At 44.5% G+C, this 25529-nt stretch overlaps 1 protein-coding gene across 3 annotated transcripts in view; it reads right to left on the bottom strand.

Annotated features, from left to right (window-relative positions):
- Positions 1-2838: 2838 nt before the first annotated feature.
- Positions 2839-25529, bottom strand: part of MRRF (mitochondrial ribosome recycling factor) — a 56026-nt gene continuing 33335 nt past the window's right edge. The window contains exons 6-7 of one of the 3 annotated variants that reach the window (XM_065879108.1): positions 12716-12875; positions 2839-3414 (exon numbers count right to left, since the gene is read on the bottom strand). In XM_065879108.1, coding sequence (XP_065735180.1) covers positions 3337-3414; positions 12716-12875 — 238 coding nt within the window. In that variant the 3' untranslated portion in view covers positions 2839-3336. Of the gene's footprint in view, positions 3415-12715; positions 12876-25529 lie in introns of those variants that run through there. The other 2 variants (XM_065879109.1, XM_065879110.1) reach the window with 2 other exon arrangements.

The raw sequence follows: 25529 nt of genomic DNA, 5'->3' as shown, positions 1-25529 counted from the left end.
TTGAAGTCAGATCTGAGTCTCAAACTTCACTTTGGCACTTACTACCTGTGTGACTTGGGCAAGTTAAATACCCTTTCTGAACCTCAGTTTTCCAATATGTAAACACAGATAGGAGTAATACCTACACAAACTAGGACTGTTCGGAAGTTTAAATGCAGTAATGCATGTAAAGTGTTCAGCATGGTACCTGGTCCACAGAGACACTTAATATACATTAGTCTGCGGCTGACTAGAATCTACCAAAGAGATAAAGAGCAGAACTTACCAAAGAGATAAACTTAGACCAGGGGTTCTTTTCTCTCAAAAAAAAAAAAAAAAAAAATTTTTTTTTTAAGTAGAAACATCTTCCAATGCATGTGAAATGATTTTTAAAAATATGAGTGATAGTAAAATAAGTTACAGTACATCCTTATTGTGGAATACCGTAGGAATACTGTATTACAATGAAAAAGGATGAATTTTATCTACTTGTTCATACATGGCTATATGGCCATGAGATGCTGGGGAAAAAAACCCAGCAAGCTTCAAAACAGGAACAGAATAGTTCCCATCCTTGTTTTTTAAAAATTATACATGCATAGAGAAAGGTCTGGAAGTATATACATCTAATTGTTAAAGGGAGTACGATTCAGGACTCGTGGTAAGTGTCTCTTTTAACTTCTCACATACCTTTCTTTTGTATTTTTAACACACACACACGTAGAAGAAAGAAGAAAAAAATAAACAGAAAAAAAAAGTTCTCAAATTCTCTTTGGCCTGTATTTTTCGTGGGACTTTGAAAGCTGTTGAACTGAATAGAGGAGGTGGTTCACTCTTCTGGCAAGTGTGAGAATTTCCATACCCAGCTTTTCTTTTTGAAAGAGAGAGACTGAAGGAGGGAGAATGAATTGCTCCAGCATTACTCATTCCTCAGCACATCCAAACAGGTAGTCTCACTCTTGTCCCTGCCACCACCGCAGGCCTGACACACAGAGTAGCAGAGAAACTCTCTGATAAATGTCAACTGAAATAGAGCAATCAGCTGAAAGCCATTTGCTGAGCTGACTGCCCTGGGCTCCAGGTTTTCCTTTATTCATTTATCATGATATACGGCTTTGGCCAACATACACACAGGAGAGAAATTGTTGACATGTGGAACCCAAGTACAGAAAATCTTTCATTCCCGCCTCCTCCCACACCCCTACCCCCCCTCCCCGGTCTGTTCACCAAATAAGTTTTTGTTTATTTAAAGACTACAGAGGATTTGGCTGTTAAGAACCAAATGCCTTTGGAGTGGAGTTACAACATAATTTATCATTTCCTCTGTTTATTAAAAAATCCTGCATCTTTGAGAAGCACATTTGCAGTGATTGGGGGATTTCGGCCACTCACAAAAGACTGCTGCAAAGCCCCTGCCATGTGGCTTACTCCAAAAAAGGCTCCTTGATTGCTATTTCTATCCCTGTCCCTCCCCCAGCTGACTTCCGATCGTGTGATGGCTGCTCAGGGCTGGTGAATGGGGTTGGACTGAGGACAGGTAAGCGGGGCAGGAGATTATGGTTCGCTTCTTTCATCTTTGACCTAATTCTGACCTTGAATCCCGCTGGCTGTCCTGCAGCTGCTCTGCCAGTACAAGCGGAGGGAGAAGTGCAACCCTTATTACCTCTCGCACAGGACAGAGTCTGAGAGGAGTCAAACAGCAATGATAACTTGGATGCTGCTTCGAAGGGAGGCAGCCAGGCCCTGCTGCTGCCAGAGTGGGTTCCTCTCTAAAGGCAGACATCTGGCAGAACTGGAATAAACTTCCCACCTTCCACCCAAGACATCATAGACAGCAGCTCAGGCCAGTGACCATGCACCTCTCAAAGACAGGGGTCACATCTCACCCGTCTTTGCATTCCCAGCACAGAGCACAGTACCTGGCACAAAGTTGGTGCTCACCATTTGGGACAGCGGCAGGACGAAGTGGGAGGAGCACAATTGAGATCAGGCCTCAATGTGACTCCCAGGTCTGCCAGTTGCTAGCTGTGTAACCCCAAGCACAAAATCTTAACCTCTCTGAGCTCTCCCCTCTCTGTAGAATGAGACTGACAATGAATAATGAAACCCTCTAACACTTTGGGCAAGTTATCTAATATTGTCAAGTCTTAGTTTTCCTATTTGTAAAATGGAGATAATACGCATCTTGTGAGTTTACTGTGAAGATTAAAAATATTACCTAGAACTGTATCTAGCTCATGACGGCTATATTATGAATGAATGAATGAACAAAAGAACAAAGGAAAAAAAATTACTGGGGGGGAAACCTAACTTAACCTAGTACCCAAAGGTGAGCCACAATAAAGCACTTGTCCATCAATAACAGGTAGGCTCTGGGGACAGGGATCTCATTACCAAGTAAATGCTGAGGACAAAGGCAAGAGTAGAAAATGACAGAATAACCGTGTTAAGACCAGAAAGAAAGGAAGAGAAGCCAGCATTTGTTGAGTAGCTACTACGTGCTATTCATTCACAGCACATGTGAACGCCTACTATGTTCCAGGCATTATGCTAACTTCTAAGGAAACTAAAAATATACAGACTAATTACCAAAAAGAACAATTAAGGTTCAGATAAAAGCAGTGGACAGTGCTAGAAGAGCCAATAACCGGCGTCCTAGGTTGGGGGAAAAAACGAAGACTTCCTCAAGGAAATGCTATCCAAGCTGAGAGCCAAGGATGAACAGGACCAGCCACGTGAGGAGTGGGAGAATGGTCCAGGCAGAGAGAAGAGCACGTGTGATGACTCGGAGGCAAAAGCACTGCTCTGGATGCTTACACATAGGTACTCAGAGATCATTAATTCAGACTGAGTCCATCCTTTCCTTTGCGGTTGTTATTCTTTCCAATCAATTTATTTAGATTTTATTGTTTGGTTAGAAAATGGGCCTCTAGCAAAGGTATCCAGGCACAGGTGAAGGCCCACATTGGCCCAAGCAGAGTTCAAAGGTGGGGACAGGGCCTGACTAATTGTTTGAAAAGGAGGCTACCAAGGTGAGGCGCAGGCAGTGCCAAGCCTGCCAATGGCCCTGACAGCTCGGTGATGTCACAGTCAAGGCAAATGGCCCGAGGAAAGGCCCTCTGTCAGCAACAGAGACTCTCTGAGGGCCACCCAGGCCAGAAGGTCCAGAGCAGATGGGGTGGACAGGGGACAGGAGGAAGGGAATCAACAGTGTCCCACTGGAAGGCTGGCCTTCCAAGGACTGACAAGTGCATGGGGACAGCCTTCCGTGTGGATGGGGTAGAGAGGTGCCAATTTGCCACCCATGGGACCCACTAGAAACTGGGCTTGGGAGCACGGCTGGCCCCTGGGGGATTTTCATCCAAGGAGTTCTTTGGTTTTCACTGCCAGATGTCTGTCCAGCTCTGCAACTGTGTCGTCGGCCATTTGGCTGATCTGCAGAAACACAAAATGAGACAACCTGATAACTGGGGCTGAGAAGGGGAGGGGAAGAAATATTCCAGAACTATGAAAGGTTATCTGGGAAATAATAATGGTGACAAAAGCTCACATGGATTGCATCCCAGCCAGGCACTCTACTAGAGAACTTTGTATACGTACTCTTAGTGACTCCTAACAGCAAGAAATAGATACCATGAGATAGTATTATCATTCCCACTTCACAGAGGAGGAAACTGAGGCAGTTAAAATCACTTGTTCAGGATACACAGCTAGAACGCAGCAATGACAGACTTTAATCCCAGGTAGTCTGACTGCACAGCCCAAAATAGTTAACTATTATTACAGAGTACAGAGAAGCCAGTCTTATCTGTCCCTTAATGAACATCTAGAATTTCCTACACCTCAGACACTCTGCTATATAAAGCCCTCATACCAATTAATAAGGAGAATATTAAGATCCCAAGAGACAAGCAGAAAAAAAGTACTGAAAAAAGCTGAAGTACCTCTGGTTAACAAACATGGAAAATTCAATAGACACTGAAGAAGTGCAAATTAAAACAAGACATAATTTAGTTACCATAGTTAACAAAATTTGATGTTGTGGTTTTTAATTATAATATTCAATGCCAGAGCTATGGTGAAATGGATAAACTCACATATCACCGATAGGAATTCAAATTGATGCAAATGTTCTTATTACCATTTTTTAACCCCAAACTCTCTCAACTGGGAAATTACCACATAAATGGAATCTGAGAAAATGTTCTTAAGTTCTATATGCAAAGATATATACCAAAGCTTATAATCATAAATCAGAAAATTTTAAATGACAGCACGTGTAATTGAATACATACAGCTGTTAAAAAGGGTTAAGACTGTCTATTTCTCATGGAGAGGGTATAAATATAAATAACATTCTAGTATATAGCTCTGAAATGTCTGTTTTATAACAAGCCTGGATTGCTTTTGTAATCACAGAAAAAGAAATAATGTTTCAAGATATTATTTATAATATCATGGAAACATGCTCATGTTACCCTTGAATTAAAGAAAAAGCAGAATACAAAATGTGTATATACATAGTAGAAATGATCTCAAATACGTTAAAAATACACGTTTTTTAAACTAAAAGAAAATGTGTCAAAATGTTAATCGTGATTATCTTTTAGTGATGGGAAGACAGGAAATGTATTATTCATGTCGGTATCTGTCACATTTAGCATAAAACTTAGTACATAGCAAGTGCTCAGGAAATATTTGCTAAATGAATCATTATTAGTTTTCTGTGCTTTTCTATATTCTCCACATTTTCTGCAATAAACATATACTCCCTCAAAGAATGAGAAACAAAACACAATACAGAATTTAGTGAGTGTTGCAGCCTCCCTCTCATGTCTAAAGGGACCTCAGGCAGGAAGCCTCAGGCAGGAAGCTTTGAAGGGGGCTGCGTGGTGCCCAGGATCTGTGTGCTCAGCCGCACAGCGGCTGTGTGACATCTTTATTTGCAGACCACAGGCCCTGGCCAGGAACTGGGAAATAAATGCACTGGAAAGGATTTGGAGCAATTGGTTCCAGGCAGGGAGACAGCCAGGTTCTTGCCATAGCAGCAGCTGCATATTTTGTAGTGGGGAGAACAAGGCTTTCCACTGGGGCTGTTGGGCACTCCGGAACAGGACCAGCTTGAAACAGCCGCTTGGGCCTCCTCACTCAGCCGACAATAACCCTTGGCAGGCTTCTTGTGCCCCCACCCCGAGCAGCCGCCTTGCATGGGGTGTGGCGAGGTGCCCAGCAGCACTTCAGCACCTGCAGGGTGGCAGCCTGGGATGGCCAGGAACGAGGGCTGCAAGCCTCCTCTGGAAAAATGGTGTTTGGGGCCAGAGACTGGGACTGGGGGGGAGGAAGAGTACCTACAGGAACAATCTGATAACATGCGTCATGGGTTAAATTCTCAGTGGGGTGACAATGTGCAAGTTCCCACTTTGAGTCTCAGTTTCCTCATCTCTCAAATGGGGATGCTACTCCCTTCCTCAGAGAGTAACTGTGAGGGTTAAACAAAATCATGAATATACAAGTACGTTTAAACTGGTTATTTGCTATGCAAATGTTGCTTGTGTTACTCTGATTTTTACTATCACTTTCTGACTTCTTTTCAAATTAATCAATTGATGAAAATATTTACTGACTCTCTGCCGTATTATAGGCACAAAGTGCCCTTGGGACAGTCCACCTGCAAGTTCATCTTCTCCATCTTAAAATAACGATGATTAACAACAACAAGGACACCAACAACAGCATCTATTTACTAGGAGCCCAACACTGGGCTAAAAACTTTACATGCATTATTTCACATAATCCTCAAAATGTATGAAATGCTATTATTGTCTCCCTTTAATATACTGTGAATATTAATGATTTTACCTGACAGTAGTTCACACCATGCAGAAATGTTTTGTCCTCTACTTCGTTCAAATCCAACAACGTTGCATACCTATACTATAAGGAAGGTGGGACAGGTATTATCCCCATTTTACAGAGGAGTAGACGAAGGCATAGATGTCAACTAACCTGCCCAAGATCACGTAAAAAATCAGGGGTAGGTGAGCTCTTGGCTCAGAACTCACCTACCCTGATTGCCAGTTTAATGCTGCTACTCCCTCTGGGGAGCCCACAGAACCTGGCCTAGTCCTTCCTCATTCAAGGGAGGCTGTGCTAGACTCATTAAAACAGTTAATCCCGTTCCCATATTCAAAGCCATAAGGCTGAGAGAGACAGGAGTAGGATGGCAAAGAGGGCAATTACTGAAGACCAGCAACCATACTGGCTACTTGAAAGTGTGTTGTGTCATTTGGTCCTCTTACCAATCCTGTGAGATACGCATTACTACTCCCACTTTACAGATGAGGAAACGGGCCCAGAAAGGTGAAGCCGTTTGCTGACCTTAACAGCTGAGAAGTGAAAGAGCCAGAATTCGAATCCAGCCCAGTCTGACTCCAGAGCAAGAGCCCTTTCCATTACAACGTGCTGCCCCGTAAAGATGATAACGTCATCATCATCATCATCACTGTCATGGTCATGACCATCATCATCATCACGCTGGCTCCTTATATGTTCAGGAAAACGAAAGGCAGAGACAGAAAAGGGAGACGGGTGACAGCACACAATACACCCCTGGGGCAGGCCTGGGTAGCAAAGCTCAGGACGCCCACAGTGCCGGTGGGTGCTGCTCCCACCCACTGCCTCACTCGGTCCAGCCTTCCTGCCTGCCTGCCTGCACAGTCTGCTAGGAGCCCTTCAGCCCCACTAGCACCCAGCTTCACTTCAGAGCGGCTCTGTTTCTCAGAAAAAAGCGGCAGTGAAAGGATCTTGGCCAGATTTACTGGTGGTTTCTGCCAAGTGCTTTAATGTTCAGCAGACCCATTTATAGCAAACTAAAGTGAAGGTGAAACAGCAGGCTGACAGATGTCAGAGTCCCAAGTGGGAAGACCCCGGTCCTTCTTCAGCAGAGCTGGCCTGGGCTGGGGGTTGGGAAGGTTGTAGAGGAGAGGTGGGGATCAGACGTGACTGCAGGAATAGGACCTACAGCTGAACCCTTTTATTCTTATATACCAAAGATGAAACACTTTTATAATACAGTTTAAAAAAAATCTGACTCAAAAGAATTTTGGAAATTAAAAAAAAAAGAAAATTTCACAAAGAATAAAATTATAATTGTTCATAATCCAAATGACCACCATTAACATTCTGAAGTAAATAAGCTGCCAACGTTTTCACATACATGATACTTTTTCATTATAAAAATGGAATATTATAGTGTAACCTACCTTAAAAAAAATATATTCCAAAAGCATTTACTGTATCTGTAAAGTATAACTGTCTATATATAGAGATTCCAGTGAATGGATGTAAAACAAGCTATTTTCCCACTATCAGAAATTTAGACAGTTTCTAGTTTCCTATTATACATAATACATCAATGGACACTGCTGTAGATAAGATTCTTGATAACTTATTTTATTTTACTTTATTTTTTTATTTTTATATTTTTTGCGGTACGCGGGCCTCTCACTGTTGTGGCCTCTCCCGTTGTGGAGCACAGGCTCCAGACGCGCAGGCTCAGCGGTCATGGCTCACGGGCCCAGCCGCTCCGCGGCATGCGGGATCTTCCAGGACCGGGGCACAAACCCGTGTCCCCTGCATCGGCAGGCGGACTCTCAACCACTGCGCCACCAGGGAAGCCCTTGATAACTTATTTTAAATAAATCCCTAAGTCAATGAATCAGAAATTGTATGGGTTTTGGTATATACTACATTATCCTCTAGAAAGGTTTATGGATTTATAGAAAGAATAAATCTTTTCTGCGGAGTGTGGAAGTAAAAACAATACTTCTAAGATGAGCAACATTTTAAGTTCACATTAAAAATTCTAGGTTCAAGTGTTAGGGATTAGAAAGGCAAAAAATTTTAAAAATATACATATTCTAAACACGCTGCAAGTGATTTAGACAGCACGTATCAAGAACCTTAAAAATATGTGGCCCCTTTATGCCATAATTCCACACATGAGACTCTACCCTAGGGAAGTCATTTCAACAAAGATTTATCTATAAAAGTATTCACTGCAACCTTATTTATAACAAAAAATGTTTAAACAAACTAAATGTTCAACAAGAGGGCTTATGAAAGCGAATTATGGTATAACCACAAGAGGGACTATTTTGCAACCATCAGGATGAGGCTGTTTACAAAGACTTTTTTTAAGGAAAAGAAAATGCTAATACTCAATGCTAAACAGAAATAAAAAGCTGGATACAAAATTGTACGTAAACTATAAGTTTTCAATCATGTTAACAACTATGTAGTTAAAAAAGGGGAAGGGGGAAGGAGAAACATCCCCCAATGTGGGACTATGGGGTGAATTTTTCTCCATTTTTAAGAACAGTCTTCTGAATTCTCTACATTTTCTACAATGAGCCTACACTGCTCAGAAACAAAGTAAACAAATACATTTAAAAAAACTTTTTGATAAAGTAACAATCAGCAACAATCAGCCCCTGTCTTGCCTATTTAAAAAAAATAAATAAAAAATAAAAACAAAAAAAATCACACCCAAAACTCCAGATCGGTGCCTTCTGTTGGGGAAAAAGAACAAAATGAAGTGTGCAAAAAGACAATTAATATTTACTTTACTCAAGCTTTTCTGTAAGAAGTTAAACAAAATGATCCCCATTTGAAGGCATTACCAAAAATGTTAACATTGTTTCACATATCCCTCCAGTGTGGGATGAAGAAAACACTTATCTGAATGAAAGAATAAGAATGACCATCATTACAGTGGCTTTACTCAGATATGTGGAGAAAAAAAAAATCCATAAAGGTTAGGCACAAAACAGTAATAGTATTCCCTCCCTCCCTCCCTCCCTCCTTCCTTCCTTCCTTCCTTCCTCCCTCCCTCCCTCCCTGCCTCCCTCCCTCTTCCCTTCCTTTCTTGGCCACACTACATGGCTTGCAGGATCTTAGTTCCTCGACCAGGGATCGAACCCGGAACCTATAAGTGAAAGTGTCGAGTCCTAACCACGGACCCCCAGGAAGTCCCAACTGAGTATTTTCTCTTGCAAACTTTTAACCATATGACAGTAAATAAAGTTATTAACAACAATGGTAAGAACTAATATTTAAGTGATAATATCTTAAATAATAAAGATTATTGCACTGGATATATCATGTAATATATATAGTATGATCCTTTTTCTTGTAATATTACATATGTGTTTACAGAGATAACTTGAAGGCCTGCAAGAATATGTTAACAAGGGTAATCCCTGGGTAATGAGATTCCAATTACTTTCTTCTTAATTTTTTTTTTTTTTTGTGGCCTCTCCCATTGTGGAGAACAGGCTCCGGACGCGCAGGCCCAGTGGCCATGGCTCACGGGCCTAGCTGCTCCGCGGCATGTGGGATCTTCCTGGACCAGGGCACGAACCCGCGTCCCCTGCATCGGCAGGCGGACTCTCAACCACTGCGCCCCCAGGGAAGCCCTTAATTTTTTAATATACACTAAACATCTATTAGTTTAGTATAAGAAAAAAACTAATAAAGTTGTTTTCATTTTGGAAAATAATAATAATCAACAGTAATAAGCATGGAATAAAAAATCTAATCTGAAGAGGAAGGTGAAAAGGCAGGTGCTAATGAGCGAAGGCTTTGGGTGAGATCTTTGTCAAGTAGGTTTTATCGAGAGTGCTGGTATAGGGGCTTCCCTAGTGGCGCAGTGGTTAGAAATCCGCCTGCCAATGCAGGGGACACGGGTTTGAGCCCTGGTCCGGGAGGATCCCACACGCCGCAGAACAACTGAGCCCATGCGCCACAACTACTGCGCCTGCGCTCTGGGGCCCATGAGCCACAACTACTGAAGCCCGCGCGCCTAGAGCCCGTTCTCCACAACTGGAGAGGCCACCCAATGAGAGGCCTGCGCACCGCAATGAACAGGAGCCCCCGCTCGCCGCAGGTAAAGAAAAGCCCGCGCGCAGCAGCGAAGACCCAACGCAGCCAAAAAGAAAAATAAATAAATTTAAAGAGAAACAAAAAGAGTGCTGGTGTAAAAAAATAATAAAACTAAAAACCCAAAAAACAAAATCAGTGAACAAATCAAACAAAACAACAACAAGCACACAGATAAAGAGAATGGATTTAGTAGTAACCAGAGGGAAGCGGGGTGGGAGGAGGACAAAATGGGTAAAGGGGGTCAACTGTATGGTGATGGGTGGAAACTAAACTTTTGGTGGTGACCACACTGTAGTGTGTACAGAAGTCGAAATATAATGTTGTATACGTGAAACATATAGTATTATAAATCAATGTTACCTCAATAATTTTTTTAAAAGTACAAGAAGACAGATTACAAAAAAAAGAAAAAGGAGGTTGCTGGATATCTGATCATTCTTTCTTTTTTCAAGGAGCGTGGGCTCTGGTCCCTGAGGCAGATGCCCAGACTTGCTGAGTGAGGAGTGCCTGACAGGCCCCAGAGGTCCACAGGCTCACCACCAGGAAGCAACACAAAGGCCAAGTGTCAACTGCAGCGATGGAATCCCCTGGGAGATAGACATGGAGCTGCCCCAGCTAGACTCTTCCAAGGCCTGGGCAGTGCTCAGAAAAGGCCGGGCTAGTCTCTGAACCTCTGTGAGCTAATGCAGGCAAAGAGGAGGGATCAAAGAGGTCAGGAAGGGCACTCCGAGGGGCTGGTGTCACCTACTCTAATGGTACTTCTAGCATCCCAGGGCAACCCTTCAAGGGAGGAATTACGAAGCCCTTTGTACAGAGGAAACAGACTCCAAGGAGTCAAGTAACTTCTCCAAGGTTATAAGACATCAAGTGCGGGACCACGTCTTTCTAACACTGGTGCCGTTACAGGGGTATGCTGCAATGCTTCCAGGTCACTACCTTTCCTGTCTGGTTTCGCGTATCTGGGAGTTCTTTAAAAATGCACATTCCTAGGCAGACCTACTGAATCAGAAAATGCAGGAGTGGGCCGGGCATCCATCTAAAATTCTCCCCTGGGTGACTGCTGGGCCTGGTCGACGACTAGCATTCTAAGTGCGAGTCTAAGAGAAGGGAGTAGTTAGCCAGTTAACGGCCCCCTCCTGATGAGCCCCCAACGGCTCTCCTAGCCTCCCGCATCTTCCCTTTTTACTCCCCATCCTGCCCACACTCCTGTTCAATCTGCCTAAGATAATGCTTTTATTGTGGACGAGGAGGCTTTGGGAAAGCCCTTGATATCATGCTGAACATTAAAATTTCTATCTTCTCAAGACTGGTAAATTCATCTTCCCATCTTAATTCCACTGGTACCACTCAAGTTCAGGCCACCATCATTTCCTGGTTGGATTTCTGCAACAGCCTCCGGGCCTCCGTTCTTGCCCTTTACCATCCGTTTTCCACCCAGCCACTGCAGTCATCTTTTGAACACAAGTGTGAGGCCCCACTGTCTGAAAAAATAATCGTTCAAGGGAGCTCCTGTTTCAGAATTACCTGGGGAGCATTTTAAAATGCATACCCCTAGGCGCCACCCCAGACTCACTGACTCAGTCTCTGGGAGTGGAGGGGGAGGGGAGGGGAGGATATACATATTTTTATTAGCTCCTCAAGTGACTGGAATGCTGTGATGATAGATTAGATTAGAATATTGTTCAACAAGTATTCACTCCTCCCCCCAGACCTCCATGAACATATATACTTCCCTGCCCCAGTGGTGCTGGGCTTGGCCCGTAAGATCTGCTTGGCCTGTGGGTTGTGACAAGAGCAGGTGCTTAAAATGTACTTGAGGAGCTGGGCTCTTGGCATCTGCCGTTGCCATGAAAAGATGCCCTGGGAAGCTTGTTGACTCCAGAAGATTGGAGAGATGTACAGCAGACTTGAGCCCCATCCAAGATCTGAAGGAAAGTAGTACACTGAGCCCAGCCTAGAACAGCTACATCCCAGCTGACCCACGGAAACAAGAATAAGAAATAATGCTTGATATATAAATCACTGAGTTTTGAGGTACCTTGCTACATGGCATTCTTGTGGCCACAGATGACTGATAAAGATGCAGAGCCAATGTGGGAACCTCTGGACGTGTTAAAGTTCAGACTCCTCACTCTGGTATACAAGACCTGCTATGAATTGGCCACTGTGTCTTCTCTGTCCATTCCCAGTGTCATCCCAGGTCCAAGCCTCGGTTATCTAACTGAATGGTGTTCTTTTCCATCACCATACCTTTACATATGCTGTTCAACATTTCCCCCTCGGCTCTCACTATTTCACTCCAGTAGCTCCTTTAAGACTTGTTGAAGTGCCACTACTCAGCACACTGAGAACAGGGCCAAGTCCCCAATTCTCCACACCAGACAACCAAGCATAGACAGGAGAGCATCAGAGTATAGCCTCTGAGATCAGTCTGCTGGGTTTGGATCCCACTGCTGCCATTTACCAGCAGTGTGACCTTGGGCAAGTTATCTACCTTCTGTGGACCTCAGTTTCCTCACCACCCACCTCACAGCTTTGTAGTGATGAGGATAAATGAAGTGCTGTAAAGCATCCAGCTTAGAGCCTGGAACACAGTGGAAGGTCAGCAGCTACCTCTCCTCCTCCTTATTCCCAGGGTCCAGTGAAGGGCCAGGTCTAGAACAGAGACTCAGCCCATACCGATCCCATCAGTGAAAGAACTAGGAGTATTCCATTTTCATTCTCCTCACTTCAGGCATGAACACGTGATCTTCTGGGTCAGATACATAAGCACTACATCTGTTGGCAACAGTACCTGTTTCTCTATGAGCCTAATGGTGTCCTCCGAGGCCTTATCCTTCGATTTCTTCAGCTTATTCATTGCGTTGGTACGAACCTTCCGTAAAGAGTCTTTGGCCTTGTTGGTGTTCTGTTTAGCCAGTTTCACCAGCATTTCCCTGTGCTCCCTGGTTACTCTGATAAAAGACAAAGAACATTCAACAAAATCATCCCACATGTTAACAGCCAGCCAAGAATTCAACATCACTTTGCCCACTAGCTCAGCAGTTTGTAACTTTACTCTCTGCCGGTGGAGGGTCTTCACGTTCCTGACACACGCCCATGGGGATGCTCAAGGTCAAGGAGAGTTCCTGGTGAGATAGCTGAGAACAGTCAGTAAGAAGAGTGTTGCTTAAAAGCATGAGCCAGGGAGTCTAGGCAGGCCTGAAGTCAAATCTTGGCCATGCCCCATACCAGATGCATAGCTGACTTCCCCTCCTCAGAGTTCCCATCTGTACAACGGGGATAGTCCGTACCTGACTTAAATGGGTGGTGTGAAGATTGATTATGCGATGATGTGTGTATATTGTTTAGCACTGACCTTGGCACATTTTAAGTGCTCAATAAAAGGAAGCAACTATTAGCTATAATTCCACCCTTTTGTCTCCAGCTAAAGAAAGCAGTGCTAATGGATGATGATGCTACAGAAACAGCATCATCTCTATACCTCTAAATCACCCAAAACAAATAAGCAGCAACCTTCAGAATCTTAACTATTATTATAGCAAATTACTTGTGAATCACCTCAACACTGGCCCAGACACAACATGTCAGACACAACCACTGCACCAGTTAACTTCCTTAAAGTACCCATGAGAGTGTCTGGCACATTAAAAATGCTTAATGTCAGTTATTTTTACTATTAATATCCTCATCATAGTAACAACAACGAGCACATTGAAGGGCTATTGTAAACACCTGCGACAGGCACTTTATAAGTTTTTGTAAGTTGACCCTTACAACTGTATGAGGCAGTTATTCTTCCCATTTCACAGTTAATCATCACAGCAAGCCAGCAAAGTGGTCTAGCATGTTCGTCCTGCCTTCATTTCTTGGTCGTGTGCGCACTGAGTGCCTACCACCTGTCAGAGTTCTGGTTGCACAGAGTGTGCTACGATGAAGGTGACAGACCTCTGTCCCGTTCTGAGGGAGCTTAGCTAGGGAGAGAGCTAAGTAAACAGACCTTTACAATAGAGCGTGTCTGAGTTTGGGGAGGGGTCAGTTTGGGGAGGGAAGGCTTTCCTGAGGAAATAATATCTAAGCATGGTAGTCATTAGGTTTGTTCACTAATATTCTGGTTTTTATCCCTTCCAGTGGGAATGCACTTCCCCATCCCCTCTGAAGTTCGGTGTGGCTGTGCAACTTGCTCTGGCCAGTGAGACGTGAGCAGAATGGGTGTCGCCTCAGGGCAGAAGGTTTATAAGCCAGCGTGCACTGCACCACATTTGTTTCTGTTGGCCGCAGTGCAAGTTGGGAGGGAGCCTCCATCGGCTTAGGCCCCAGAGAGACTATGATGAACAGTGCCCCATGCACCATGAGCAAGAAATAAATTTCTGTTGTTTTAGCCATGGAGATTTGGGGGTTGCTTGTTACGAGAGCACTGCCCATCCTATCCTGACTAATACACCACAAGGATCTAAAGAATGAGGGCAAAGTTGCCAATACAGGTAGGGATCTCCAGGAGGAAGAAAGAGCATCGTACAAAGGCTTTAAGTTACAACGAGATCATGTTCATGTGAGGGACTGACTGGAGCACAGAAACAGAGAAGGGAGTAACAAGAAAAGAGGCTGGAGAGCTGTATCACAGAGGGTCCTGTAAGATCATGAACTCCATTTCATGGATGAAGAAAATAAGGTCCAAAGAAGTTTGGTTATCTTGCACAAAGTCAAACCTAGGCTGGCCTGTCTCAGAAGCCAATGGTCTTAGTACGAAAAAATTCCTCTGCCTCCTCGGTCCTGAACTGGAGATCACTGGCATGTGGTTCTTGATCCTCAAATCTACGTGGTTTCGGCTTAGTAAGATAATCCCAAGTTCTGGGTATGTGTTCTGTGCGAAACAGTGGCAAACAGGTGTTAAAGATTTAGTGGCGGGCTTCCCCGGTGGCGCAGTGGTTGAGAATCTGCCTGCCAATGCAGGGGACACGGGTTCGAGCCCTGGTCTGGGAAGATCCCACATGCCGCAGAGCAACTGGACCTGTGAGCCACAATTACTGAGCCTGCGCGTCTGGAGCCTGTGCTCCGCAGCAAGAGAGGCCGCGACAGTGAGAGGCCAGCGCACCGCGATGAAGAGTGGCCCCCGCTTGCCACAACTAGAGAAAGCCCTCACACAGAAAACGAAGACCCAACACAGCCATAAATAAATAAATAAAAAAAAAAAAAAAAAAAAAAAAGATTTAGTGGCATTTACCTGGTATTTTTTTCCTGATAGGACGAGAAAAAAAATTAAAGAATTTTGAGAACGAATAAGCTCTGAGGACAAAGTGGACAACTACGTGATAAATAAATCCTTCTGGATCCAGCTATTTGAATTCTCAAAATTCTTAAAACATTCTCAAAATAAAAAGAATCCTGATGACTACCATTACGGAGCCCCTCAATGCCAGATGAGTACTTTACCTCGCTGAACCTCACAACTTATCAAACTAGATTCTAAAACCCTCATTTTCCAATGAGGAAATTGAGGTACACAGATGGGCTTGACTGACAGAACTGGGATTCAAATCCAGAATTTTGTAGCCTGTATTCTTCCCACGACTCCATGCTGCCTACCCCTTGCAATCTATTTCAAATAAATTATGCGCTGCTGTCTTAACTTCTGCTTCCAGGCACAAAGCTTTTTTCAAAGTCAGTAATATGAATCTTGGGACTGAAAAGGACAAAACCACCATGTCAGGAGTTTAGGGATTTGGATCAGATCTTGTTACTTTTATGGTTTTTAATTCATTGAACAAAAATCATGCTGACATGTTTAGGTCTCTTTTTTGTTCTGCCAAAGCATATGTCAGTATAAGGAAGGAACAGGAAAATTAAAACTTGATCCACTGATTCAAAAAACTTAATCCTGCTGAAATACTAGGAGGGGCAGAAAATAAATGCATCTAAGTCTGTAAGAAACCTTTTAACTTCTCTACAGAGAAGTATTTCAATCTTATATTTCATATGTAACTTGAAATAGGTAGCCTGCTTTTTAGACAATCTTTAATAAAATAAAAAAATTATCTGACCAACTTCTTTTTCACTACATTGTTATATTTAACGTGGAGAAAAAAAAATTCACACATTCAAAAATACATAAACTGGGACTCAAAAAACCCTTAAGAATAAATGGCTGTATAAAGAAAACAAATTCATAATATATGTGATTTGGCCTTAATAAAGTGTATTTTTTATATTTATTAATGTAAATGTGACCTTACTATACTATTAACACCAGTTTCCATATATAATAGTATTCAGTTATTGACACTGACAAAAATGTTTCAGTTTCAGGATGCAAATACAGAGGTAGTATTCTAAGGAAATGGAGAGGGGAGTGCAGTGGCGGGGGTGGGGGGGGAGGGGGGACAGGGGGGGAGGGGGAGGGGACACCAGGCACAGGAAGGGCTGAGAAGAAGAGAGGCATCTCTGCATGCTGGTTCCCGGTGTTGAGCTGAAGGTATCCAAATTACAAGATCAGAAGCAGTCAGGATGATGGAAAGGCACTGGTTCTGAAGTCAAGACAGACATTTTATTCCTGTATCTATCACTCAGAAGCTGGCTATCCTTGGGCAAGCTAATTAATCTCTCTCAGCCCCAGTTTCTTCATCTCTAAAATGAAGATAATAAGAACACCTTACAGGGTGATTGGGAGATGCACACACAACATTATATAAAGTACCAACAATAAAGATAGCAGCATATAGTAGCCTTGAATAAATCTGATCGTGTTTATGAATGTTTTAATCAAACACACTTAATTACTTCCTCATGAAACAACGAGGGCACATCTGTCTTAGAAAAGAAACATACTATATTATGGAAATATTTTAATTCCTTTCCAAACCAGTGATTAATACATCTGATCGTCTCCGTCTCGCATTCACAGGTTCTGTGAGCACAGGCTAGCTGTATTCCAGGCTCTGGGCTCAGCCGGTTGGTTCTGAGCACCGGCTCTGCACTTGGCATGCATTCACTCATCAAGCACTGGCTGAGGCCCCGGGGTTCCCTGCCAGATCCCGGGCTGGGCTGAGGAGCACCAGAGACGAGGTGGGCCTGGTCCAACTTCTCCAGAGGCTCAGTCCAGCAGGGTAGACAGACTTGTCAACCTCTACTTAGGAAGAGCACGACTGCTGCTAGGACGGATGGACAGGCCTTCTGCAGGAGGAGCATGCAGAGAGTACAGCTCATTCTGTCTCAAGGTTTGGAAAATGCCCCAGAGACGCACAGTAGCTCATCAGCTGCAGAAGAAAGGAAAGGGCACTCCAGGCAGAAGCACAGTGGAAGATGTAACGGCAGGAAGGCATGAGGCTGAAAAAGGTGCATCAGGGTCAAATTTGTTCTGTGGACCTGGAGTTTTCAAATTCTTCTTTAGCCACAAAACCCTGGCTTCAAAGAAAAGCAAGGCAGAGGCCCCATTTATAAAATGGATAAAAAGCTCTTTCAGTTAATGAGGGGAAGGGCACTAGGGGAGGGGATGGTACTCCATCCTACCCTGATGCCCCTCCACTTCTGCACCTGCCACTTACTGGCTGAGTGACCTTAAGCAAGCGATTTAAACTCTCTGCGCCTTGGTCCTCTCATCTGGAAACAGAAATTGAAAATAAACAAACAAAACCCCCAGCATCTACCTTTCAGAGATCTTGTGAGGATTAGGTGAGATAATATATGGAAAGTACACAGTACAAAGCCTGATAGAAACAATCAGAAAATGTAAGCTGCCTTTGCTGCTATTGTTGTTTATGTTTTGGCAACTATGGAGGCATCTTCAAATAATGAACAGTTTATTCATGGAAGTTTTTATCAACAGAGAGATGACAGGGCAAACAATCTGTGCTCCAGCAAGATGACTTTTTGAGATCTGACTAGTAATTTAACATCTTGTGTACATTTAAAAATCCAAATGTTCCCAGCATATAGCCATGAACTTTTCTCTTTCTGGTGTTAATTCATTCACTTAGTTTGTAGTTTCATTCAGCAGCTCTTTACTGGGCACCTATTGCATTCCAGCCACTATGTCAGAGTGAGTTTACAGTCTGGCATGGAAGGCAGTCATTAAACACATGCACAATTAATCAATAAGTTACAGTGGTAAGAAGCATAATAAAGACATGTTGAGCTCTATGAAAATAAGCAGGGGAAAGGAGGCTGAGCAAGCTCTCCTGTGGGACTCCAGGAGAAAGTGTGACGATATTTAAGTTAAGGGATATTCAAGTTAAGACGAAGAAGAGTGGAGAAGCTAGGGAAGATCATTCCCACTAGAAGGAATGGCCCGTGTAAAACAAAGGCCTTTTTCCAGGTAAAGTTCTGGGGGAACTGAAGAAAGGCAGTGTGGCTGCAGCACAGAAAGCAGAGAAAGACTATGCCCAGTGCGGAGGCCGGCAGGGCTGGCAAGGGCGAGACTAGTACGCAGGCCCTTCAATGCCGTGTTCAGGCTTAGCAGACCCACTGACGGATGAATGGACACATAAATGGGGTAGGTACACACAGCGGACTACGATTCAGCCTAAAAAGGCAGGAAGTTCTGGTACACGCTACATCATGGATAGACCTTGAAAAGATTATGCTAAGTGAAATAAGCTAGAATCAAAAGGACAAATATTATATGATTCTGCTTATATGACGTACCTGGTATAGTCAAATTCATGGAGACAGAAAGTAAAATAGCGATTATCCCGGACCTGGGGGATCGGGGACTGGGAAGTTGTTGTTTAATGGCTACAGAGTTACTGTTTTGCAAGACCAAGAGAGTTCTGGAGACTGGCTGCACAGCGATGTGAACGTACTTAATACCACTGAACTGTACATTTAAAAATAACTGAGGGCGCAGTTATTCCCTGGTGGCGCAGTGGTTGAGAGTCCGCCTGCCGATGCAGGGGACGCGGGTTCGTGCCCCGGTCCGGGAAGATCCCACATGCCGCGGAGCGGCTGGGCCCGTGAGCCATGGCCGCGGAGCCTGCGCGTCCGGGGCCTGTGCTCCGCAACGGGAGAGGCCACAACAGTGAGAGGCCCGCATACCGAAAAAAAAACAAAAACAAAAATAACTGAAGTGGTAGATTTTTAATGTATATCTCACCACGATAAAAAGAAAAGGAAAAAAGGAGAGAAAAAGACTTAGTAGATTGTTTCTAAGAACAACATGGAATATCACAGACGTCTGAGTGAGGCAGAGGAAACGTGATCAGACTTGTATTTTGTGCAGAAACCAATGTACAAACCAGATCTAAGGATATGGCGAAAGTCTGCCCAGAAGCCTCTAGGCCCGCGGATGGGGAGCTCAGGGCCTAGCCTGTAGTGGCTTCTCGGCTGGATGATGAAGACAGTAGCCTCTTCCGCCAGGGTCAGAGAGCCTCCCCGAATAAGGCAGGGGTTTTGGCTGAGCTGGGAGGGTCACACTTTGTTTGTACAAACTCCATCAGGCGGGTCTTCCAGTAACATCCTGGATGGGGGCTTCCTGCAAAATTCCTTGAGCATGTTCCCATGAACAACAAGCCGAGGCGCATGTCCCTCTGGTAACTCTCAAAGCAGAGAGTCCCCCCAGCTGAAATGGTACTTCCTATGGTTTCAACGAGAACGGGACATGTGCAAAGCCATTCATCAGGTGTACATCAGAGGAAGCTACGCTCAGCGTGGCAACTACAGTAAAAGCCAGTTACTGGGCTGGCCAAAAAGTTTGGTTGGGTTTTCGTTAACATCTTACAGAAAAACCCAAACGAACTTTTTGGCCTGCCCAATATAGTATGTCAGACTTCAAAAGGATCTTTGGTCACTTAAAGGGGACTTAAAAAGGTAGAAAGGACACGTTAGAGCCAGGAAGACCTAAGTTGGCATCTCTGCTCTGCCACTTGTTAGCTTCAGACCCGTGAGCGTGCTGTTCAACTTCTTCTGACTCAGTCTTCTCATGTGTAAAATAGAAGAATATTACCAAGAGGGTGGAAGCAAGGATTAAATGAAATGATGGTGGCAAGGGCTCGGCACATGGCCAGTGTGTATGCACTGCAGCAGCCCAATACGGGGTGGCCACTTTCCTTACTACAGAATCTCCAAGGCTGGGGGACGACAGGATGCGAGTGTTCGGGGAGAAGGCAGTCAAAAAGGATTCAGTCACTAGGAACTTAGGCTACTGAGTGGCTGGTGGGCAGTGAGGGGCAGAACAGGAAGAGCGAGGGCGGGCATGGGGGCCACGGGAGGCAGGAGGCTGAGGGAGAAGGGTGCCCCACTTCCAGGGAACAAACAGCCCGTGGAAGCGCATCTCTGACAGCTCCACCAAGAGAAAGCCTGCTGCCCGCCTCCACACTGGGCTGCTGGGAGACTCCCCGCCAACAGTGCATCGGCCTGCAATCAGCAGCAGACACATGCCCTGCTTTATTGTTTGCTGATGGGCGCTGCCCAATGCCTTGGGGCCGCTGGCCCCGAAGGAAATGTTTTTGTTTGTGTAGCCCAGCCAGACTTCCTATGCTCCTAGGGACACAATTCTCCCTCCCCTCTTTCCTCCTAGCCCCCATCCCCACCCTACCCCAACCCCCAGCTCACCAGCCTGTCTTACATGTCCCATAAAGACACGAGATGTCCTTCTAGCCCAAAGGAAATCACACACACACTTTGGAAGGACTTCTACCATCAGCAGTACCTTCGGTTTTCTCTGGGGACACAAGTGGGCACCTGCTTTCAAAGGCCTGTCCTGTGACTGAGGCCTGGCTAAACCAGACATGCCATCCTGAAATACAGCCCAGCATGATGGAAAGAGAGACGAGGTTGAGGTCAGGGGTCACAGCTCCACATTCCCAGCTGGGTGACCTTGATGAAGTCACTCACGTTCTCCTTCCCTGTCACCACAGAAGGCTGGAAACCCAAGTCCAGGGATATGTGGAGGTAACTCTTACCTCAGCTCTCGTGTACAGGACAAAGAGCACAGGTTTGGCGGTCAAGGTAGACTTGACTTCCACTCCCAGCTCTGCCACTCAGAGGCTGGGTAACTGTGGACAATTAACTTTTCCTCCCTAGATCACAAAGAAGGGTGTTTACTGAAGTGTTTAGAACAGTCTCTGAAGCTAGACTGCCAGGGTTTGAGGCCCAGATCTATCATTGCTTAGACGTATGGCCCTGGGCAAGTACTTTTACCTCTATGCCTCAGTGTTCCCCTCTGTCAAATGTGTATAATACCACTAAGTTAATGGGATTGTTGTAAGGATTAAAAGAGTTACTAAATGTGCCGGTCATGGTGACCTGCTCAAGAAACACTATCTGTTATTGTTTGCTCACCTGTAAATGGGGGCGGGGGGAGTAATAAAAATGTTACCTTTCTTCTTCCACAGTTAGTGTTAACAGCGAATGACAGATGATGGTTAAAGAATTCTGCATGTGTAGGTACTGACTATTTTAAAAGCTGTCAATCAGATCAGTAATAAAAATAATAGTGAAGTCTCCCACTAGAGAGAGAGAGCAGAGCAGAGTGGCTACAGGCCCAGGCTCTGAGAAAGACGCCTGTCCTTCCCCTTACTAACCGTGTAACACTGGGCACAAAGAACTCCCCTCCCCTGTGACTCAGCGTCTTCATCTGTAAATAGGGGTAATGACATACCTACCTCAAAAGATTGTTATGAATATAGCAGTTAGTATACAAATAGCACCTGGAGCAGCAGTGGGCACACTGACTGCATTACTGTCCTTACTACGCGCTAGCTCCTGTTTCAGGGTCTAGGGATACAGCAATGAACCAAACTGACGACGCTCCACCTACTCACATTCGTTTTTTTCTGTTTCGCAAACACACACTGTATTTTATTTTAACAAGAGATAAATAAACTGGCCTAGTCACATTCTAGTGAAGGAGAGAAAGAGTACACGTAAGTCTATAAACCGACACATAAGTGCTATGAAGAAAGTAAAGCAAGATAGGGAGAGAAGGAGGAAACATTATGATCACAGCAAGGGCCCACGGATAACTGCCTAGTCCTCTAGCCCCAGTGCCATCTGCTCCCCTTCAATCAGAATAACAATGACTAACATTTGCAGAGCTGTTCCCACGTGCCAAGCTCTGAGACGAGGAACACTTTGTGCATTAGCTGAGCGAACCTTCACATCATTCCTGTGACATTAGTGGTCTTATTACCTGGTGTTTGCAGATTAGGAAAGGGAGGCTCAGACAGATCAAGTAACCTGCCCAAGGCCACACAAGTTCCTGGTAGACCTGGGATCTGAGCCCAGTGCAGCCTGATTCGTGAATTCCAGGTCTCCCTGCTGGTGCTAGACAAATCTAAGCAGCCAATCTTACTAGCTGCAGTGACGTGGAGAGCACTGCTCGTTCACTAAGGCCTGCTTAGACACACAGTTCACTGCTACTCCGCCGGCTCCCCTACAAGTCTAAGCACAGCGGGGAGAAAGGAGAAAGCGAGTCCCTACAGGTGGGCAGTAGAACAGTGAGCTGATCTCCAGCGGCCAACTGCCAGGTACTGTAAGTAGGTGCAGGACACAAAGGGTGACAACAGAAGAGGGGCAGGGGGAGGAGGAGTCTGTCCTTTTGGGCGCAGCTTCTGCACAGGTGTTGATGGCAACTTTCTCCGCAGCCCACGCTCCGCTCTTGCTTCCTGATTGCACTTCCTTGTGTGTTTCAAACAGAACATCTGTGCAGGGAGGGGGCTCCCATTCCACACACTTGGGACCTGAATAGTAGGAAGCTCTCCTAAAAAGCCACAGGCTGGGTGAAGAGAAAGCAGCCATCCTAAAACTGCAGGGAGGCTCGCCAGGCTTGGAAGTCGAGAGAAACAACGTACTGTGCTGGAAGTCCTCCAGCAGAATGAATGAATGAACGGCCCTGGAAAGCAGCGATGGCGAACAGGCAGCGGGCATGAAAAGGGCTGGAAAAGCAGCTACAGTTGCTCAAATGCAGTTGGTGGCTGCCCCAGCCCAAATGAGGTCATTAGGCGGTCTCCTCTGATTTTTTTTTCTTTCACCATCACTAAAGGTTTATATGTATGCGACTTATGGAAGAAAAGGGTATTATCAATATTTCCTAGAATGTGCACCTTATACACACTGTCCCTGGTACGAGATCCACAAAGCGATACAGCAGCTAGACAAAGAGGCCACCGAGCTAGAAGGAGGGAGGTTCCAGGTCAGCAGCCTGTAAAGCAATGTGATAGTGTGGCAGGAATATGGGCTTTGGAAACAGATTCAATTTGAATAATGACTCCTCTGCTTACTAATCTGTGACCCTGAACAAAGTACTTAACTTTCTGAACCCCAGTTTCCTCATCTGTATTATACCCATCTCAAAACGGTACTTTTCTGCAGGCACAAAAACAATGAGATCGCCATGAAAAGATGTACAGAAGATTCTGTTAAGACAAAAAAAGCAAGTTGTGGCACTGCAGATACTTAATCCCATTTATGTAAACTAAATATGTAGGGGTGTGTGTGTGTGTGTGTGTGTGTGTGTGGTGTGTGTGTATGTGTGTGCATGCATCTTTTCAAATCTGGAAGGATATATATTAAACTTACCAACAGTTACTTATGGGAAGAATATTTGGGGAACAATAAAATAACTTTTTATTTTTCTGTAGGATTTGAATTTTTGCAATAAATGTGTATTATTTTTATAATTAAAGAGATGAAAATCATATATCTGATAAGAGTCTAGAATCCAGAACATATAAAGATCTCCTACACCTCGACAACAAAAGTACAAACAACCCAATTTAAAAACTGCGTGAAGGACTTGAATAGACATTTTTCTAAAGATGTACAAGTGGCAAACAAGCACATGAAAAGATACTCAACATCATTAACATTAGGGAAATGCAAGTCAAAACTACAATGAGATACCACTTCATACCCACTAGCATGGAAGTAATAATAACAATAACAGTAACAACAATAAGTACTGGCAAGGAGGTGGGGAAATTAGAATCCTTACATATTACTGGTAGGAATGTAAAATGTGTGGTCCCTGTGAAAAAGTTTGGCAGATCCTCAGAAAGTCAAACTTATCACATGACCCAGCAATTCCACTTGTATGTCTATACCCAAGAGAACTGACAGCATGTTCAGAGCAGCATTATACGTAATAGCCAAAAAGTGCAAACAACTCAAATATTCATCAGCTTATGAAAGGATAAATAAAATGTGGCATATCCACACAATGCAATATTATGTGGCAATAAGAAAGAATGAAGTACTGATACATGCTACAACATGGATGATCCTTGAAAATATTATGCTAAGTGAAAAAAGCCGTCACAAAAGACCACATACTGTGTGATTCCATTCATATGAAGTGTTAATAGGGAAATCTATAGAGACAGAAAGCAGACTAGTAGTTGCCTCGAGCAATCCCTAGGAGGGTGATTTGGGGCGAAGTGCGGAGCGACTGCTAGTAGGTTCAGGATGTCTTTGCGGGGTGATGAAAAATGTCCTGAAACTGAACGTGGTGATGGTTGCACAACTCTGAATATACTAAAAACCTTTGTATTATACCCTTTAAATGGGTGAATTATATCTCAGTAAAGCTACTGAAAGATGCCATATGCCCATCTGGTTCTCGTCATTGAACAGTACTTGTCTCCTAGGTGGAAAGCTTGATGGCAGGCAGCATGTCTCGATCTCCTCACCTGTGGGATGGCAGTGACTGCTTCCCCATAACAGTTAACAATCACCACGCAGAAAAAGTCATGGGAACACTCGGCAACAACAGTTAACTTGATAAGGAAGATTTTAAAAATAACACTATTTCTCATTTGGTGAATTTCTTTCCTTTCTTCACTGGTATCAGACCTGTATCACGGTCTAAAGGCTCTCCTTGTCTACTGCCGCTCCCTCTCCCCTTTATCCTCCACAAGAGTTTCTCCCAATAACTTTTCAGGAAAGCAAACATTGCTGCTACCGCATTTGACAGATGAGGAAACCGAGACTCAGAGCGTTGAAGTAACTAGCGTAAGGTCACACAACTCATTTCATTGGTTCTCTTATTCAAGTTGTTCTGACTGTAAGCCTGGCTCCTCCAGGTGTCAATTCCAGCTCTCCCTGGCTGCACAGCAGCTACCCCTCCCTGTTTAAGTCAGCCTGGGGACCCTACACCCTGCCGTACTAGCTGCTCGCCCTAGAAAATCCTGGTCATCATCCATGAGAGACCGTACAGCAGCCTGTGCTACGAAAATACACCTGTGAAAGAGAATCCAGCCTAGGAGAACCACAACCCAGGGCTCTTAACTGTAATCTGGTGAAACTGCCTGGTCCGATCCCAAGGAGAATTCTCCTCCATGCTGTCACCTTGGAACAAAGTCTGAGGGCAGGAGCCTGGCCTAGGCATAAGGTCTATCGTCACTAACAACGCCTGAAGGAAAAGTGGGAGCCAATGATGGCAATTATCCCACAATCGTGAGGCCTTGGGGAGCAGTTCAGTGTCAAGCTGAACTGCTGACACTGGGCTGAGGGTGTCAAGAAGAGCCGCGGTCCCTTGGCCTTTCCAGAAATACTACGCAAATCTCACACCACAGGCAGGACTAGTCAGCGGATTTGCTTCTTTGGGATATACCTTCCAGGAGGTCTTGGTCACCACAATTCATATTCAAAGAACAAACCAAGTACTCATTAACAAA

The sequence above is a fragment of the Phocoena phocoena genome, chromosome 6, assembly GCF_963924675.1.
Source record: "Phocoena phocoena chromosome 6, mPhoPho1.1, whole genome shotgun sequence".
NCBI lineage: Eukaryota > Metazoa > Chordata > Mammalia > Artiodactyla > Phocoenidae > Phocoena > Phocoena phocoena.
Note: the sequence above shows the minus strand (reverse complement) of the source record. Positions and strands in the feature narration are given on the sequence as shown.